At 34.2% G+C, this 20,530-nt stretch overlaps 1 protein-coding gene across 10 annotated transcripts; it reads left to right on the plus strand.

Annotated features, from left to right (window-relative positions):
- The first annotated feature begins 5,127 nt into the window (after positions 1-5,127).
- On the plus strand, positions 5,128-20,219 carry CLC-D (chloride channel D). 10 transcript variants are annotated; one of them, XR_847409.3, is made up of 24 exons: positions 5,130-5,754; positions 6,347-6,419; positions 9,662-9,883; positions 9,973-10,019; positions 10,105-10,203; positions 10,506-10,580; positions 11,284-11,372; positions 12,474-12,614; positions 12,716-12,786; positions 13,210-13,289; positions 13,366-13,515; positions 14,405-14,461; positions 14,540-14,614; positions 15,513-15,664; positions 16,139-16,274; positions 16,757-16,888; positions 17,377-17,454; positions 17,530-17,585; positions 17,711-17,797; positions 17,876-18,032; positions 18,137-18,238; positions 18,324-18,370; positions 18,955-19,083; positions 19,665-20,219. XR_847409.3 is itself a non-coding variant. In XM_020692463.2 (23 exons), the coding sequence occupies exons 1-23, from the start codon at positions 5,560-5,562 to the stop codon at positions 19,031-19,033; spliced, it is 2,400 nt and encodes a 799-aa protein (XP_020548122.1). In that variant the 5' UTR covers positions 5,130-5,559; the 3' UTR covers positions 19,034-19,442. The 10 variants fall into 10 exon arrangements, 6 of the variants coding, with proteins under 6 accessions (XP_088734557.1, XP_020548122.1, XP_011071570.1 ...); XR_016064533.1 differs by having other exon boundaries at positions 18,958-19,083; XR_002286754.2 differs by having other exon boundaries at positions 18,324-18,365.
- Positions 20,220-20,530: the final 311 nt, after the last annotated feature.

The following is a 20,530-nucleotide window of genomic DNA, read 5'->3' on the forward strand; positions in this document are numbered from 1 at the left end:
TAAATTCTCAGTCTTTATGAATCTGATGAGAGTTAAGGGGTTGGATTCTGTGTTGGGATTGGCTCGACAGCAAGAGGCGATGTCAACTGTTGAAAAATGGGGTAATTGGGAATTTTCCACTGGTGCATTCAGTACCGTGACAACCCAATACTTGCGTGCGTATAATCATATAGATACAACGTAATATTTGCGTGTATATAATCAAATAAATAAATAAATACAACGTAGATTTTGAAAATAAAAATCAATATATGGTTAAAAATGGAGCTGGTGATATCAATATATATGACTATACCTTATGGAATTTTCCTTGTCGTGTATTTTCTCACTTATAAATAACCTTAACAATTTTAAACATATTCATATTGCTACTATTAGACTAAGAGAATCGGATATTCTGATATAATGTATTTTTATCCCTGAATATATGTAGTCACATTGAAAAAAATCTTTATTTTTTTAACTAATAACAATAAATAATTATAATAATATATCTCGATCTCGATACATTGATCAATACTTCAATGCAATTAATATATCAATATGATTAATATCAACAAAAAAAATTACAATAAGAGAAAATACACTTTGTCCCCCTAAATTATTCGTCATGTAACAATTACTCCACTAAACTAACAAATATAATATTTACTCCTCTACAATTAAATTTTTAGACAATATGCCCTTATATTATATATATATTTAGTTCAAAGAACTTCTTTCTTTCTTTTTTTTTTTTTTTTGCAATTTTGCAATAAGTTTAATTAAAAAAATTTAATTGAAAAAATATCTTTTATTTATAATAAAGTAAAATATAATTAGTGAGTTCAATAGTTTGAAATTTTTTTTAAGATTCAAAGTTTAGTAATGAATAAGTAAAATAAATACACAAAAAAATTTCATGAAAAGATTTTATTAATTTGGTAATAAAGATTAAGTTATTAACTATTTATTTTTTTAGATAAAAATAAATAATTACATATTGGTTTTCTTAATATATTTTTTAAATATGATAAACATATCTATTCTTTTTATTTTCTAAAAATATTTAACTTTTGGTTAAGCCTATATATTCGTCAATTTCTTTTAAGAAGCATTTATGAGTTGCTCATTATATTATATTTAGTGTGTATCTACTATATATACATTAATTTATACTGCACTTTTAATTTAAATTTTTTACTTATAAAAAAAAATATTGAAAATAATACAATTGTACAAGGCATGAGGGGCATTTTTATCTAACCAAGGGAGTAAGTGTTACATTTGTTAGTTTAGGAAGGTAAATGTTATATGACGAATAGTTCAGGAAGCCAAAGTGTATTTTAGCCTTATAATAATTTATATAAAATAAGATAAGGCCAAATTGTATATTTGGTCCCACAAAAGAGGGTCGGTGGCTTTTTTCGTGATTTACGAGAATTTATATTTTAGCCCAAAAAGTTAAAAATAATTGCAACGTTGGTCCCATTTCAATTTTCCATCAATACTTAACGAAAAGGGTCAAAGTACAATTAAATTTATAAAAAAAAATCAAAAGTTAAATATATTTATAAAAAATTTATTATTTAAAAAATAAATTAAACAAAATTAATCCACCCCCATCCCCTACCCCCTCTCCACACCCCCTAACCCCTCCCCAGCCCCCATCCCCATTGCTGCCTCCCACAGAAGGGAACGACGATGTTGTCCAGATATATTGGGTGATGTTGTCGTTGCCTCCAATCTGGGCAATCTCCGTAAATAACGAATTTTTGGGCGCGGCCGGCCTTTGGGGGGACGGCGGACGCTGCGGTTGTCGATGCCGACTTCGTCCAGTTTTCTATACTTTTTTTAATTTTTAAATTTTGAATTTTAGAATAACTAAAAAAATTATATTAATTAAATTAAAAATAATCTATTGATATTTTTAAATATAATTAAAGGAAAGTTTTAAATTTCATTTTTAATAATTACAAAAAATATTTAAATTTAAATATAATTTATGTAAATATTTTTAACTAAAGAATAATTTAAATTATTAATATAATATATTTTATATAATATTTATTTAAATATTTTTAACTAAATAATAATTTAAATTATTAATATTATATAATTTTTGTAATTATTAACATTTATTTTAGTTAAGATACTTTTAAATTTGAAAAATGAATTTACTATTAACTTTTATATGTGATTTTAATTTAATATTTCAATTTAAATTATAAAACTTCAAAAATTTAAGTAATTTTTTCATTATTTAAGTAAATGTATTTAAAAATATTTTATTTTTTAGTAAATGAATATACAAAAAAGTCACTTAAAACAAATAAAAAATATACATGTGAAATATTTAAACACCATGATAGTATTTTATTCAAAAGCACTAAAAAACAAAGTCAAAAGCAGCTAAATTAACCCCCAAACGCACAAAGAGCACGTGTAATGCACCTTTCGTTAATTACTAACAAAAGTGGCATTTTTTGTTGAGTTTTACAAAACACAAGTGGATTTTTAGCTTATTTCGAAAATACGAGGTGGTTTTTAACTATTTCAACAAAACACATGGGGGTAAAATGCATTTTAGCCCAACAAAAAAGGAGTTAGTTGAGTCAACCCATGACTTGACCCTTTCCGTTAAGTATTGACGGAAAATTGAAAATAGAACCAATTGTGCAATTATTTTAACTTTTTGGGATTAAAAATAAATTTTTATAAATTACGGGACTAAAAAGATATTAACCCTTTCTTGTAGGACCAAACATGCAATTTAGCCAATAAGATAAATAGTCATACACAAGTTGGTGCGAATGTAGAAGCGAGCCACTTATAGTGGACGATACCGCTTTGACTTTCTCTCAGGATTATGGCATTGGCAATAGGCAGTAGGCATCAATGGTGGCTTTCTTAGTCAGCCTCATACCTTTATTCTCCAATATCTACTTCTTGTCTGTCCCAATTTGGGAGGCTTAAATGCATTTTTTTTCTATAATTTAAGTTATTTGATATTTTTATTTTTTAATTTTTTATTAACATTTTAATTTTATGTTTTTTTTAATTTTTTACAATTTAACTCATTTTTTTTTCGATTGAATTTCACTCTTATCGCTAGAAAAATACATATGCATCTCACATGACATTTTGAAATTGACGCTAATGTCTCACAACTCGAAGTACAAGACAATAGACAAGTGAAGAGAAGTCAAGAGACCACTTAAGACACACAACTCAAGACACAAGATATGAGATAACCGAAAACAAGAGACTACTCAAGACACACAACTCAAGGCATAAGACAAGTAATAAGTGAAAAGACCACTCAACACGCACAACTCATGGCACAAGACAAGAAATAAATAAAGACAAGTCAAAAGACCACTTAAGGTGCACAACTCAAGGTGCATGACAAAACACAAGTGAATATAAGTCAAGAGACACTCAAAATATAATTGAAGATACAAGTGAAGACACAAGCAAGAGAGCATTCAAGAAGTTTTAAAATCTTCTCAAATGGAAATCAGGAAGATCCATGGTGTTCAAGACAAAATTCAAGTTCTTCATCGCGGGACTAATCCAAAATTCAATGTTTGATTCAGGAGCAAGTCAACAGACTCACGAATTAACATTTAAAAGTTACGAATCCACCTTGGTGGAAGATTGAAGCTTCAATTCCACCAAGAAATCTCTAAAGTTCAAGTCAAACATTCCAAGTTTATAGCATTTATTGGTGTATAAGTCAAAGACCTTCAAATTAAACGTTATTGAAGATCCAAGTCAACACCATAGGAGATTAAAACGTCAAATTCCACCCGGAGTTGCCAAAATCAAAGATCGCATTCTTAAACCGAAAAATCAGAGGTTTCAAATACAGATTTTGTACCCACAAGATATTTGATTAAATTTAAAAATTATTTATAATATTTTTCTATTTTCAGTAAATTCAAAACCACGAAATCTACGTTCAGGATCGAGACGGGATGAATACAATGTGATCGCAAATATCTGTCATTTTTTTAAAATCATTATGAAGTTTTGGGGCATTTTTGTAAACTCCAGATACTATTACATAGCCCCTACATCACTACCCACAACTTAAGATCACGATGAAAACTTTATTTTTTAACATCTGCATATGCAATTCTCATAAATTCTTAAGATTTTTGCTAAGATTTATAAAATATTACTAATATTATAGAGCTCGTTTATGTATAAGTGTGATATTAATTATTTTTTTTATCAAAATGTTTGGTTGAAAAATCACTGGAAAAAAAAAATTACTATTGGCTACAATAATAATGACTGTGACTAAAAATTACTGTAAATAATTATTTTTAACCACGATTAAATAAAATTGATGTAAAAAGTTAGTTTTTCTTCCATGAAAAAATTATTTGCCACGATTAAAAGTCATTGTAAAAATATTTGTGAATAGAACTTCAATATTTTATTAACGAGGTCTAATTTAATTGTCGAAATTGATGTTCCAATATCATAAGATGAGTTTGAATTTCACCAATTTATGGGCGTTTATTCATTTTTTAAAAATTTGAAAGTAAAATTTGATCTATTATAATATTGTTTGCAAAATATAATGATTTGACATAATTGATTTTCAATCGTACAATTTTTAGAGTAATAACATATTTTATCCTTACCAGATTTCAACACCATAAACATCGACGGATCAAGCTAGAGATTCCCGAAAAGTTGAAGGATTAGATTGCAAAAATATGTTAGTATTCTAATGCTTAAGTTCACAGTTCACAGACTTAGTACATTTAGTCTTATAGGATAAATATTGTGATACTTTTAGTCCCATAAAATAAAAATTGCGGCACATTTGGTTCCATATGATATAAAGAACTTTATATCCTACGTGACCAAATGTAACACAATTTTTATTCTGTGGGACAAAAAATGTTACAATATTTATTCTATGTAACTAAATATGCTAAGTACATAAACTGTTGAATCAAAAGTACAATACACCCTCTCGAGTGGGATAAGTGCAATTTTGTTATGTATATGTTAGAAATTACAATTAATTTTTAAAAATTTAAATTATTTATACACACTGGTTTGTATGTGTTGTCAAAAGAAGTCCAAAACTGGTGAGTGAAAACAACCTCAATTGATTGACAACGTATAAATCCAAAACAAAGTAAAAAACACACACGAAGAAAAAGAGGGAGAGAAGAAACGCATTATTCATTGGCTGCCACCGTCTCTCTCTCTTCACCGCTAAGAATTCTACGACGTAACACGCAATCTTTTTCTTTCATTTTTTTTTTCTTGTGATCACGTTCTTGCAACTTCTCTAATCTCTTGAGTTTTACCGGTGCTTTGAGTAGTATAATTCTCTGAAAATTGCCCCAAGAATTCGTTTTGTGTCTGGTAGCATTTGTTTTAGGGTTTTAATTTGATCTGGTAAAGGGCTTTCCTTTTAGTATTTTGGTTTTGCCAATTCACGTAATTTCTCAGGGGTTTCCTACGGATCTCATAGTATTAGTGAGGGATTGGGTTTGATCAAGTTAAGTGCTTGCCGCTACGAAGAAACTTGTATATAGAGGGAGAGAGATGTTATCGAATCATCTGCAGAATGGAATGGACACCGCAAAGTTGATGTGGTCGCGACTGCCGAAGTCGGAGGTGGAGGCGGAAGCAGATGGGTCTACTGCCGACGAAGTCGGTCGTTATAAGAAGAACGATGGAATCGCTGTTGAAAGCCTCGATTATGAAGTCATTGAGAATTGCGCGTACAGACAAGAGCAGGTGCATACACCCTTAGATATGAAGTTTGGACCTTTTTCAGAGTTATGAGTTGTATAGATTTTGGTGATTATAGTTTGTTGAATTGGCTTGTCTGATTTAGATATTGGAGTAGTTTGATATGATCTTTTGCTCTAGTCTGGTGGTTTTCTATGGCATCTTTCTTCATTATATTTATTTTGGACCAAAAAGTTGGAGAGAAGTTTGTTGATGGAGGGAGTAACGATAGGATTTTGAAATGGAGCTATAGACAAGAAATGGAAGGCCATGTATGGACTACTCTGTATTTTATTAATAGCGTTTACACTTTAGATGACAATTTGCCTATTGGTTCCGGATGTTAGTTGAATATGCCTTTTCCTCCTTACGCCAAGTTTTTCTACTTGGCTCTTTTTTCTTCTGTTGATTGATGTAACTGATGGGTAAACTTGAATTAAATGTAAAAGCCCATTGCTTCAGATAAATTGGCAGCTCGGAAAATGATTGTATACACATATAAGAAATGACTTTGAATAGCTGGAACTGTTCTAGCTATTTAATTGGCTTGATCATTTTCTTGTCATCTTGACATTTCAGTTGGTATTTTCACTTGCAGGCAAAAAGGGGGAAGATTTATAGGGCATATACTGTCTTGGTAAAGTGGATTTTGGCATTGCTTATTGGGACAGGTGAGATTTGAAGTTTTTATTTGTTTTTTGCCCCTCTCTTTGGTACAGCGACTTGTACTCACAATAAGAGAGGTGCGTGAAGCAGGCCTTGTGTGCTAGAACTTTAATTTGTTATGGGTTCTCTTTTTATTTGGTTGCTTGAATTTTGGATCGTTTTGTGCACATACAACTACATACGTGCATAGATGACAAAGACACACAAATATGCATGCACATAGAAACACAAACATATACATGTACATGTCTGCATATGTACTTGTATATGCACACGCATTCACATATATACATATTGTCTCATACAATAACACCAAAGCTGCCTGTGAATGTTTCTCCTCAGTTATATTTAATTTGGATATGCGCTCAGTTCACATTAGTTTTCAGAATTTACTTTTTCCATGTCGGGCAACGAAGTACCTCTAAAGAGCAAAGGCCATTTTTGCCTACATTGACAGCCAAGAAAAAGGGAAAAAAGAGGAGGCATGAAATGAAATGATTACGGCAATTTATTTTTAAATTTTCAAAGGCAGATGCTTTTGCTACGTTTTTGTATCTTTTTATGAAATGTCTTTATTCTCTCTTCAATCTCCTCTCACATATCTAAGTCCCATGCATCCATATATGCACCATAAACACACGCATGAATGGCAGAAAATAAAACACACTGACATAATATAACACACTCATGCTTAGTCATACGCAAATACTCACATTTTCAGATTATGTAGACAGCATTTACCCTCTCACACAAGAACATATATTTAGAAATAGGTGTTTTGGGATATTGTGGTGGGGGCTTGGGTGGCAGATAGGGCAGGTGGGGTTAATGGATAGGGTGACGGGAAGGCAGGGTAGGCAGGGATAAAGGGTGGGGGAGTGGGGGGGCAGGGTCAGTACGCAAGGGAATGGGTGGGTCTAGTGGTACTTTTGTGGTGGCTGAGTTGATTAGGGTGGGGAATGAGGAGAAAGAAGAGGGGGTGTGAAAAGATAGGAGAAGAAGAAAGAAAGTTGTTTGTTTATTTGATTAAAGTAAGAAATATAAGGAAATATCCGTTTTTGTTTATTATTGTTATTCTTAGCTACTGTAAATTAATTATAAATTATTAGTTAAATACGTAAACAATTAATTATGAAACAGTAAGTACACTCAAACCATTATTTGATGATATTTTAGTTAAATATCGTTGTTAGCTGAAATTTACACTGAAAAGATTGGTAGGAGTAAAAAAAGTAGGTCTGTAATTGCTAAATAAATTTAATGGAAATTTCAGATTTTGTGAAAATATTACATGTTAGACACTCTGGGTTGTATAATGATATCAAAACCCTTACATATTGAATGGTATAAAAAATTTGAAATTTTTTTGACCATAATGTTGGAGGGTAGAATTGAGTTCTCCTTCCTTTTAATGATGATATTGGCCTTCCTGGTACTGGAGTATGTCGGAAGGTGTCAATCTAATAGATACAATACTGATAAGGGTCTTAGTCCAATACTTAAATTTTCCAAAATATTAGTAGTTTTTATATGTGGACCATTTCCAAGGGACGCCAATTTAATTATACTGAAGTTTTAACTTAAAAGATTTGGAAATGGATTAAGATGCTATATATTAGGTGATGTTAATATGTAATTCAAAAGCTTGGAATTTAGAAAAATGAACAGTAATTAGCAGCACCACCTTCAGATAGCAGTTGTTTTATGTCAGACCATAGTTATTAATGGCGCGCCATGGTGCAAGACACAAGTCCAGTGCCATTTCCAGAAAATGGCGCAAGGGCTGGTCATGGCGGCGGAAAGGCGTGCTGTGAGGCTCAGAGGCGCGCTAAGGCGTGCCTTCTGCAAGCGTCTGGCGAAGCCCAGTTTTTTTCAAAGACGCAGTAGTGGCAGAGGGCGGCTACAGGGGTGGGGTGCGCTTGCGAAGGCTGCTCTGCTCTAGGGTTCCGCCGGTGACGCCGATCTGGGACTTCGGCGGTGGCTGCGGTGCAAACTTAGGGTTTCAGAGAAGGAAGAGAAGTAGGGTTTCGCACAAGGAGAAAAGAAAAAGGGAATAAATATTTAAAAGAAAGTAACAGAAAAATGTAGGGTTTCTTTAAAGCTTTTAACTTATTTTTTTTTAAAAGTCCAGAATGATGTAAAAGAAAAATTAAAGAAAAAAGAGAGAAGAGAAAAGAAGAGAAAAACCCTTACTAGTTGTTTTACACATTTATTTTATGATATAATGATTAATATAATTTCTAATATTTATATTTAATTGTTTGTGTAATATTGTAGTTAAAAGATATATTCATATATGAATAAATAATTTTATTTATTCAAATTTGAGCCATACTTTAAAAATATGCTTGCCGCGCCATGCGCTGTGCGCCATGGCTCCACGGCACATTAACTCAATATTGCCGTGCGCCATACTTTAAAAATATGCTTGCCGTGCGCCATTAACAACTATGTGTCAGACAATATTGTGTGGATATATGGACAGTTGTATACGTTTGAAAGTTTAACTCAATTGTTAAGAGTTAAGAATATCTTGCTTCTAGATATGTTCAAGTCTTGGACAAAAAGCAAATGCGTTGCAAGTAATATTTACTGGAATAAATAAATGAACTAGGGTGTCCGAATCAAAATTAACATCTTCAGCAGGCATACATGGTATAGTTCTGTTAGATGTTGGTAAGTTATTAGCACTATAACTTGTTATCTTATGAAGGCTGAAGAGTAAATTGATCCAATTTTGGCACTTGCTTTGCATATGGTGTAAGTCTTACCTGGCATTTGAAGTATCCGCTCATTTATTGTCGATTTTGATTTTGTAGCCATCCTACTTAAACTGTTTTGAAGTGTTTTCTGATTGTTAGCCAAGACCCCATGAGTTTATTTTCTTATTGCAAAAAAATGCTATTATAGTTTAAGTGCTCTACGTTTCAACTTTAGTTTGCTGATGTAACAGTTTTATGAGGATATCCTGATCATCATGTAATGTTTTTATTTAATAAATCACAGTAAAGTATATTATAGTTGGACATCCAAGAATTCCAGGTTGTGCTCATGGACCTTAGGATGGAAATGCAAGCAATTGATATGTATGTACTTAGTGCTCTTGATATTTGGTGATCCATCTTTCTGTCAAATGCATTGAGCTTATTGATTGAAACCAGGCTTTCCACATCTCCAAACCCCAAAAGTTGGATCGCCAGATTAAAGAAGTAATTTGCTATTAACTGTCTTTAATATCTACATTCAGGCACTGCACTAGCTGCTGTTTTCATCAATATTTCTGTTGAGAATTTTGCGGGATGGAAGTACTCTTTGACATTCAATATAATTCAGAAGTCGTACTTTGCTGGATTTTTGGTATATATGTTGATCAACTTGGCTCTAGTGTTATCTTCTGCATGGATCATCACACAGTTTGCACCGGCAGCTGCAGGATCAGGAATCCCTGAAATCAAGGGTTATTTAAATGGTAAATGTAATCGGATATGCTCTTATCAGTTGATAGGTAATTTGGATGTTCTCTTTGGAACTGATGCTGATTTCCTTCTGAATCTGCAGGAATTGACACACATGGTATTCTTCTATTCAGAACTTTAATAGGAAAGGTCAGTTGGCTTTTGGTCTGCACATTCTTTGATATTATCTATTTGTTATGTGAAGGTTTACGCTGTATTTTGCTCCTCTTCATAGATTTTTGGTAGCATAGGATCTGTGGGAGGTGGCTTAGCCCTTGGTAAAGAAGGTCCACTTGTACATATTGGTGCTTGTATTGCTTCATTGCTTGGACAAGTAAGTCTATTGTTGTCAAAAGTTAATTTGGGAGAGCTTCTTGGGAATCATGTACCTGTTGCTGGATTAGTTGCAAACTTGCAATTAAAAAAGGCTTCTGATCTATATTTTATCTAGACCAGTCAAGAACATTAAGTGACATGTAGTGAAATATTACTGTATTTGTTGCTAAACAACTGCTGAGAGTTAATCTTCAACAGCTACACATAAGTTTGTTTGTCTTATTATATTTTTTGTTTATAATTTGATGATTTTGGTTAAAACTTTCTGTCTGTTATTTTTCATTTTACTTGTAACTACAGGGTGGATCCACAAAATATCATCTGCGCTCAAGATGGCTTCAAATTTTTACCAGTGAACGAGATCGCCGTGATCTTGTAAGTAATATGTTAAAAGTTAAGCATTTTTCATACACATTGGTGGCTGAATTCCTTTTAATTGAATTACTAGTTTGCATTGTTTTACCATTTTATGCGATTCTGTAAACTGCCGAAAGTGAGTAGAGTTTTCTGGATTTTCTTGAAGCGCGGATCAACTCCTTTTAGATGTGCTAGTGTAGGTCCCTTTACCTTTCTTTTTTCAGGTTAATGAACCCTTTTGCGAATTTGGTGCTATTATCTTTTTAGGTTCTTTCTCAAGAACCATAACTCAGATCATGTAGCATTTGAAAAATGTTACAACATGGTTTAAGACTTCCTTGTTTATTTAAAGTGACATGCGGAGGACTTTGGTAGTTTAAATAAAGCAACTTATAGATGTCAATTTTGTACCTTCATGCCATACATGTATCAGTAATGTTGAAATGATTGACATCCATTTATTATGATAAATGAAGTGATACCACCGTGTAAATTTGTCTACTTATTACTTCTCTTTTTGAAAGATCAGCTGAAAATATGCCACATATGCCCTCTGCACGGGTTGTCATGCTTTTTACATGTGCTAAAATTGATTTGGATCTTTTTCACCTCTAATATATCTCATTTAAAGATTAAAAATAGATGTGTTAAGTTGTGATGAAAAAGGTGATAAGGCCTCTGAGCCTTGCTTGTTTTTGACTATTTTAATGTTTTGAACAAGGTCACATGTGGATGTGCAGCAGGCGTGGCTGCTGCTTTTAGAGCTCCAGTTGGTGGTGTGTTGTTTGCACTAGAAGAAGTTACATCATGGTAACTTTTGTTTTCTCATTTTAATGTCAACAATTTTTCATGTAACACCATCTTATGGTGGTAATATTAATTGTTGCTGCTATTTCTTTTCAATTCTCCACTTGAATCCCTGAAGTTTTAGCACTTGGGCATCACCTACTGATGCTCATAGTTGAAAATGGTACCCTATGGTGCATGGCGTAAAAGGCGAAAGCGCACGCCATTTTTTGACCTGGTGCAGGGCACCAGCCCGCCTTTTTCGGGGGGCCTAGGAGTGCCATGGTGCCCCCAGGCTGAAGCCCAGGCTTAAAAGGGTAGGCTGGGCTGGTTGCGCTTTTCTTTCCTTCTGGGGCTTTTTATAAAATAAAACAAAAAATGCAAATAAAGCTGAATGAAGAAACCCTAGTTTGCGCCAGTTTCTTTTATGTCAAAAGGCAGTAGTTTTACCTCTTCTTCGCCCTCTTGTTTTGTGTTTTTTCCCCCTGAACCTTTAGTGAAATGTTGATTACTTTACGATGACATAATATACTGTTATTAATGTCATAACTCAATTTTCTTGCTTTCATATAAAATAATTTGCTAAATAAGTAAATTTGAGATTTTTCTTGCTAATTTTTTTAATTTTTTTGGCTTTTTTCTTTATACTTTTGGCTAAAAATCAAAAACCTAATCTTGAACATGCTGATTTTGGTAAAAACTAAAGATAGTAATGCTATAAAAATATGAATTATATATGCAAAAATGTGACGTGTGCCATGGCCCTAGTCCCTAGAGCATGTTGCGGTATGATATGCCACGCCCCTTTAGCAACTATGGTTAGCGTACAGTGAAAAAATTGGCTACTTTTGTCCATAAGGTGGCTTGAATACGGTCCACCAGAAGGGAGAAATACTGAGCAAAAATTGTATATTATATATAATTTTCTGTATCTTGTGCATATATATAGTAGAAGTGTTTTATCCTGAAATCTCCAAAAAGTTAAAGATTAAAAGTTACAAGCTATACAGAAGATACAAATATGTGCAAATGTGAGCATGATTGAACAATCTGAAGGATATACTCACCTGTATCAGCTGAGTTCAATTGATCCCAGAAGTTCTGCTTTTTTTGTTCTTGTTTTAGGTGGAGGAGTCAGCTCATGTGGCGTGTCTTTTTTACATCTGCCATTGTAGCTGTTGTTGTACGTTCGGCAATGGGATGGTGTAAGAGTGGAAAGTGCGGACATTTTGGCGATGGAGGTTTCATTATATGGGACATCTCAGGGTGACTATACTGACCTTTTACTTGTTCAGTTCTGCCTAATATTTCCTTGTTGACATCTGTTACTGAGTTTTTGCTCGAGCTCTAACCAAGATTATTTTTAGTGGTCAAGAAGATTACTCATTTCAGGAGTTGTTGCCAATGGCAGTTATTGGTGTTATTGGGGGTCTTCTTGGTATGTATGAACATACACAAAACTGACATAATTTGTAGAAGGGTAAATTAAATACTTTGCATTTATTTATTTATTTTTTGTGTCAACTTATTATCTCAATTTTGCAAAATTTGCCTTTTGCCATATATGACTGATTTCTGGTCGATTATTCGACCGGGAAAACATCACATACTGTGCACATGATATTTAAGGGCAATGTACTCATGTTTTTCCGGCATGTGCACTGCATTTTATGTTTTCCTGGCAGAAAAATCGACCAGAAAATGGTCATATATGGTAAATTGCGAATTTCATAAAGTTGAGATGGTAAATTGATACAAAAAAAAATTTTAAATGGCAAAGCATTAATGTAATTTAACCTTTCTAGAATGATGCACTTGGTGATGTGGTTCTGGTTGAATATCTTTTTGGGTTTGCTTGCAGGGGCACTTTTTAATCAGCTTACTTATTATATAGCCTATTGGCGTCGCAATTATTTGCACAAGAGGGGGAATCGTGTCAAAGTAAGTTCCTGAAATGAGATAATCATGCTTTGACCATCTTGGTAAACTATGATTGACCTTGTTTTCTCATATATAGGTTGTTGAAGTGTGTATTGTCTCTGTGATAACCTCCGTTATTTCATTTGGATTACCACTTTTCAAGAAATGCACTCCTTGCCCTGATACAGATGCCAATTCCGGTATTGAATGTCCACGGCGGCCAGGGATGTACGGCAATTATGTCAATGTAAGATCTCTTGGGCTGTTCCTTCTCTGGGGCTGGGAGTACTTAGTTTGACGTACTGTTCATGTCAAATGGTTTAGTTTCAAATTCCAGTGAATTTTATAGCTCTTTAATGGAATCTAAAAGATAAATGGAAAGGGAGTGGGTTCGGATTCTCCACTTGATAAGCACAAAACTATGCAGGTTTTCTTTGTAGTTGTGTATTTGGTATGGTAATACCAATCCTTGTAAGGATTTTGAACTGATTTAAGAGTTTGGGTTGGTACTTTGCCAAATACTTAGCAAGTTCGACTTGCATTTTTGTGTTAATAATTTATAAAAGAAAAATAGACATTTCAAACTGTAGTTTTGTGTAGTCTTTGCAACCAAGAATAATAAATCAGGCCCATAAGAATAAAATAACAGTTCTACAGCTGTCAAAGATACGACGCTTGTGAAGCTATGAACATACTTTTGAAATTTCAGGTGCCAGAAAAGTGAACAGATATGTGTTCTAATCTGTAGACCTTGACCTTTATATGGATCTGGAGCAGTGAGAAACACAGTATCTCCGGCTGCCTTGGGTTTTCCCTTGGCGATTGGTGGTGTAAAATGAATAAATTGATCTCTAATGAATTTTTGTTTTACTGCTAATCAATATGTGAAATGTGAACTATGCTATTCAGATTAAAAAATTATCGTTCTCTGAGGTAGATACCTTAAAATTCCTAATAACATTCCTAAAATATGATGTCCAAATGCCAATATTTCAATCTAGAATTGATAAATATGCTTGATACATTTAGTAAGTTGAGGGGGTGTAATTGTATTCTTTGCTTGATTTGTACATTCGTGCTTCTTGTTCCTTTAAATATCTTTGGTGATTACACTCCCTCTTTTATTGTTCTTGCAGTTTTATTGTGGTGAAAAGGAATATAATGATCTTGCAACTATATTCTTCAACACTCAGGTCAGCTGAAATTCACCTTAGTTTTACTGTTATGGTTATCTTCTGGTCTCTACTAATGCAGCCTTTAGATGTTTCCAGGATGATGCCATCAGAAATTTGTTCAGTGCCAAAACAATTCATGAATTCAGTGCGCAGAGCTTACTGACGTTTTTGGTACAGCATTGCCTTTCATATCATTGTTTTACTATGAGTTCAAAGTGTGAAATTCCAATGTACTAGATGTGCTGTGCCTGTTACCTCTATGCATGGAATATGCACTTGACAAGCAAATGGAATCTGGTGTTGGTTTCTGTGTGTATTTGTCCTATTTGGTAGGGGTGTTCACAGTCGGTAAACCGATAGAATCGAATCAAAACTTGAAGTTATATTTTCTTGAAACGTTGGTATCCAGCTCGTTTCAATTTTTAGTTTTGCTTCACCGAGCTGTACCAAATATTGAATTATTATTTTTATTTATTTTTTATATTTTACTTTTATGTACATATTTTTTATATATTAATTATTTTTAGACTACTGTAATTTTACTTCTTAAAATTTTTAAAAATGAATAAAAAGTGTAAGTATTATTTTTAATATTTAATTTTGAACTATTTTTTATATTTTTAATGAAGATTCAGTTTACCGAAAACACCGAACCACCAAAAGGAAACTTGGTAATTACCGAAACTGACTGACTAATTCTGTTTGGTATAGCACTTTGGCATATTTGGTTTAATTTTACCGAATGAATACCCCTACTATTTGGATAGTTCCCACGAGTCTTTTGAGGATAGGACCTTGCTGCAAAGAGTTAGTTCCCCCACCTCAGATCATTCCATACAAACAAAACGTGTGATAGCATATCATTGTGTCTGTTGTCTGAAATATTTAAAGATCATCTGGTATTCATTAGTAAGCTTCATCAAGCAAATGCTCCACCAACTTGCCCTCCTGGAGAATACTCTTTAAGTTACCTGTGATTCAGTTCTATATCCTGCATATTGTCTTTCCATCATTTATGATTTAATGATTCTGTACATGAAATTGTTCTTCTATGGTGGTGGTTGTTCAGGTTATGTTTTACTCCTTAGCAGTTGTCACTTTTGGTACTGCCGTTCCAGCTGGTCAATTTGTTCCTGGCATAATGATTGGTTCAACTTATGGGCGGCTTGTTGGCATGTTTGTCGTGAGCTTTTACCAGAAGCTGAATATTGAAGAAGGAACGTGAGTCCCCACTTCTATACATTTCTAATTGATTATGAAACTCCAAAAGTATTTGGAGCTACCTTTAGATGCAATTTGTTGGCTGAAAAATTTTATTGTTCAAATGGACAAGTTTTTCAGTAGTGAAATTGTACCACTCCACCCAACTAAGAAATTGAGCTTCTAGGAATTAAGAGTGTGGATCATAAGGTTTTACACCTTAGGTCCTTCATTTTTACTGAATTTGTTACTAAATCCAAGTTTTCTGTTGGTTCATTATTCCTCTCATCCTTGATATGTCCAGTTTTTTGTCCGGCAGTCACATGCATTTTGTTTGTCTGAATAGAAGAACTTGGGAAGTGTTTCCTGTTACAATAGTTAAGTTTGAACTTCAAAACATTCACGTGGCCACAAAGTTGGGCCAATTTGAATATCGAATTCTGTGTGCCTGGTTATAACATCCGACTGAATTGTATGTTATTACTGGAATTCTAGATATGCTCTCTTAGGTGCGGCATCTTTTCTTGGAGGCTCGATGCGGATGACTGTTTCCCTTTGTGTGATTATGGTTGAGATCACAAATAACTTGAAGCTTCTACCTCTCATCATGCTGGTTCTTCTTATATCAAAGGCATGATTCTCTTTCAGGACCTATACTGTTATATAGTTAAGAACTTCTTAGTGAGATAATGTCGTCTCTTTTCACATCCACTAGGAAGGAAAATGAGAACCAACTCAAACAACTAAGTTATGACTTTCACCTGGTGCCTGTTCTCTCTTTCTCCCCACCCCACCAACCCCAACACACACACACACACACCGAACAATGAATGCTTATATGCACAACTGTTAATATTACTCCCTTAATCTTTTAAAATAAACACTTCTTTTTAGCATGATAAATCCAGTATATATATGTACAAATTTGAAAAAGAACTATTGGGTGGATTAACATTCTGAATAGAATATTTTCTTTGAAATTATTTTGGATTACTGTTAGCATTAACGTATCTTTATATATGTTTTAAAAGGCTAAAGGCATCCAGTTAAGTCACTAGTCTTTTTTCCTCTTTTGTTTGTATTGTGTATCAATTTTCAGAGTTGTCTCTGCAGGCAGTTGGTGATGCTTTCAATGAAGGCTTGTATGAAGAGCAAGCTCGACTACGAGGCATTCCTCTATTGGAATCAAGACCAAAATATCAAATGAGAAATATTACGGCAAAGGAGGCTTGTGGAAATCAGCAGGTTGGTGGAATTGTGTAGTTGATTTATTGTACCCCAGTTGTGGCAAGTTTAATGTTTAACAACAGTACTTGTTTTCTTTTTCTTGATGTCTGTTGGAGATCAGAAATTTGAACTCTTAGTAGATGTGGTTTTTTTAGATATTGCTACTTTTTTACTTCTATATGTTGTTATCGAGGTGCATAAAGCAATTATGGCATAGAGTGGTTTGTGTATGGTCCTACTCTTTGGAAGCACAGCAGATGCATTGTTCGAGAACCTTTTAATGGAAATGGAATACTAGGCTCTTAATTTTCTGACACCCGTGCTATTTGGGAGATGCAAATGGATCTGAACATGATTGTTTCATGTTCATATGTCTATATGTGTCGTTACTAATTTTGATGTTGTCTAATTTACTATATTCGGTTCCTTTTTCCTACTTATACATTGTTATGTCATTTCATTGTCTTGAAAGCTTTCAGTTTACTCGGTCTTCTTCCTGCATGTAGGTTGTCTATTTTCCTCGTGTTGTGAAGGTTATGGATGTACTTTCTATTTTGAAGGGCAACAATCACAACGGCTTTCCTGTAAGTTGAGTGTTATGCTGCTCTAGTTCTTAGCATGTCGGAGTTCTGCTTAATAATTCTTTTTCTGACCGTCAGGTCATTGATCACACAAGAAGTGGGGAGACGCTTGTAATAGGCCTCATATTGAGAAGGTCGGCCACCTTTATCCAACTTCCGAATTACGTGACATCTTTCCTTAGAAACATAGATAACTAAATGTCTGTATTTTTGTGATTGAAAAACTTAAATAGTCAGTTGACATGAAAACTATCTACAGTCATTTGCTGGTACTGTTGCAGTCAAAGGTTGATTTTCAACACAGTCCATTGCCCTTCAGTTCAAGAGATGGACCAATACCAATCAGGTAAGTGAAGGAACAATGACTTTCCCAATTCATTTAGTTACACAAATAATAATAGTTGGTCGGTCATCCATATTGCAGGCATAATCTCACGGAATTTGTCAAGCCTGTTTCTAGCAAGGGATTGTCCATACATGACATTCACCTAACCCCTGATGATCTGGAAATGTACATTGACCTTGCTCCATTTTTAAATCCCTCTCCTTACGTTGTTCCTGAGGATATGTCATTAACCAAGGTGATATGTTTGGACCTGTTATTCTGAATTTTCATTTAAATTAGGCGCGCATATGAACAAATGATTACCTTGTGATGCTCTGCATAATGATAATGGTGATCCAGGTATATAACCTTTTCCGGCAGTTGGGGTTAAGGCATTTACTTGTTGTTCCGCATGCTTCTCGTGTTGTTGGAATGATTACAAGGAAGGATTTATTAATTGAGGTACTTTCAATTGCACAATTTTATCTTGTTTGGTTGTGTCGAGAATGTTTGTGGTGATGGGTATGTTTTCTCTCCTACTTTGCAGGATAATGAAGACATAGCTGGTGTAGAGCTTCAAACCACTAGTGTAAGGTCTCTATGCGGCTTTACCTGTATTGCTGAACTTATTGTCTCGAGTATAATTAATTAATATCTGGATGCTACTTATTTTGTTGCTGCATGAAATGGAACTTTTTCATCAAGGTGGATGAATTAGAAATTTTTGCCATCACCCACCTTTACCAACTAGCATGTGCATTGAGTGTTGCTTGGTGTTCAGGAATGCAGTTTTTCCACTTACAACTATTTCAATTACTAAATTTGTTTGTTTACTTCTTGTAAAATGCCATATTTTTTCCCAGTCAGTCGAACCTAGAAATTGAAGATACCTACTTTTCCGACCCCTAGTCACTTTCAGTCAAATCAGAGGGGGGCTTGCATCAGTAAAGTTCAATATGATGTTTGGTTAATTTAAATTTTTTTCAAATCCGCTGGAAATTCAACTATAATTTCACTCCACATGATAGATATAACGCAGAGAAACAAGAAAGCAATGGGAGCCGCAAGGTGTAACTGAGCTATAAAGAAGATAATGATGTGCAATACTAGAGTTGGTGACTGCTTGGAATCGAATGCTACGTGCATGTCTCTGTACTTAAATTTCCATTTTGGTTCAGCAGGGATCATCAAGGTGACAGAAGCCTGTCGAGGGGGAAACCAGACGCCGAACAACCGCTGCTCGATATGGTCTTCTAGTTTGAAAATTGTTAGGACTATATGAGGTTCAACCACATCTGTCATCAAAGGCAAGGTTTCTTCAGTTTCCTCCATCTTCTTAAGATATTCAATTCTTTTCATCTTGAGATCGACATTGGTTATCGGAATTGTATATAGTGCATGTCAATTCTTTTCCGCTCCTTCGAGGGGAAAAATAGAATAGGAAAGGAAAATGTGGAAACATAGAAAGAGAGACGAAGACCTACTATAAGGGGGTTCGGGAACGACACTTGCCTATAGGGAAACCCCGTATTGTAACATGCCGTAATTGTGTATTAGAAATATTGTTAGTGATTAGCTGAGGCTTGTGTATAGCTAGAGATAGAAAGTGTACAAGTGAGTCTTCATGTTTTCTCCCAAATAATAATAAATTCGAGCAATTGGTATATGCTAGTTGTGCTCAGGTCCAAGATCTCCTTACTAGTTGTAGCAGCTGCTTTGCGTGTAGATATTAAGCCATATTTGAAACATTGCAAAGGAGCTAACGGGATGTTTGTAATAGTTTAGCTCAAGTGCTTATCAATTTTTCGTGAAAAGGAGTTGTGCTTTTCAACTGTATAATTAAGGTTATCTAAATGAGAAAACATGCCCATGGATTCAATTTTTCCAGGTTATTGCTCGTCTCCCGAACACTTCAACTCTTCGATATAAGAAAAGGTGTTCACTGTAAACTAAATCAACTGCAAAATGCCATTGCCGTAGACAGCCTCTCGCTCTCCAAGCTCTCTCTCTCTCTCTCTCTCTCTCTCGCACATAGCCCGCGCCCACCACTGTCATAGACGCCCCAACCCTCGTCAATGGTGACCTCTGCCCCAACACCAACAGTGACCACCAAAAGAACTATCCCTACCATTCGACACCCGGCCCCTGCCTACCTCCAGATCTATGGGCACCTTCGGTTTCATCTCCACCACAGCACCCGCCCACAGAACAAGGCAAAGGCTGGTCATTTGGTAACTGCCCGGGTGGGTTTCAGCTAATTCAAATGTAAGGCCAAATAGATAAAACGGTTGCCTGATTATATCCATATTTTGGGGGAGCAGATTAGATGAGGAGTTTAATGTCTGTAAGTTTATGGAGTAATTTACTAACCACCCCTATGAATGAGTATAATTATCCATTAGACCCCACTTTACTGAAATAAAATCTCCCCTTCAGCTTTTTACTAATTACATATCACCACAATTCTTCTTGTACAACTAATAATATTTATAAAGTCTGATAAATTCTAATGTTCCATTTAAGAAAAATACAGGTCTATATATACATTGTTAGGAATTGAATTAGACAGTTTTTGATCATGTGCATGAAACATAAGAAGAAAGTAATTGAGAGTCATCAGATTCGATTTTAGAGAATTCAAATACGATCACGATTCTACGTGAATTATAATAAAACCATTTACTTTAGGAGTTGTAAAGATTGTAAAACTTTTTATCTCAAACACGAACCTTCTTCCTGATTGTGTGTTGGACT

This window comes from Sesamum indicum, linkage group LG3, assembly GCF_026168435.1.
Source record: "Sesamum indicum cultivar Baizhima isolate 11 linkage group LG3, ASM2616843v1, whole genome shotgun sequence".
NCBI lineage: Eukaryota > Viridiplantae > Streptophyta > Magnoliopsida > Lamiales > Pedaliaceae > Sesamum > Sesamum indicum.

Excerpts from the sequence above, each read along its gene's own strand:
- CLC-D (XM_020692463.2), top strand. The coding sequence starts at position 5,560 with ATGTTATCGAATCATCTGCAGAATGGAATGGACACCGCAAAGTTGATG. Across the intron at positions 10,020-10,104 it reads TCAGAACTTTAATAGGAAAG|ATTTTTGGTAGCATAGGATC; the intron begins GTCAGTTGGCTT and ends TCCTCTTCATAG. Across the intron at positions 17,798-17,875 it reads GATGGACCAATACCAATCAG|GCATAATCTCACGGAATTTG; the intron begins GTAAGTGAAGGA and ends TCCATATTGCAG.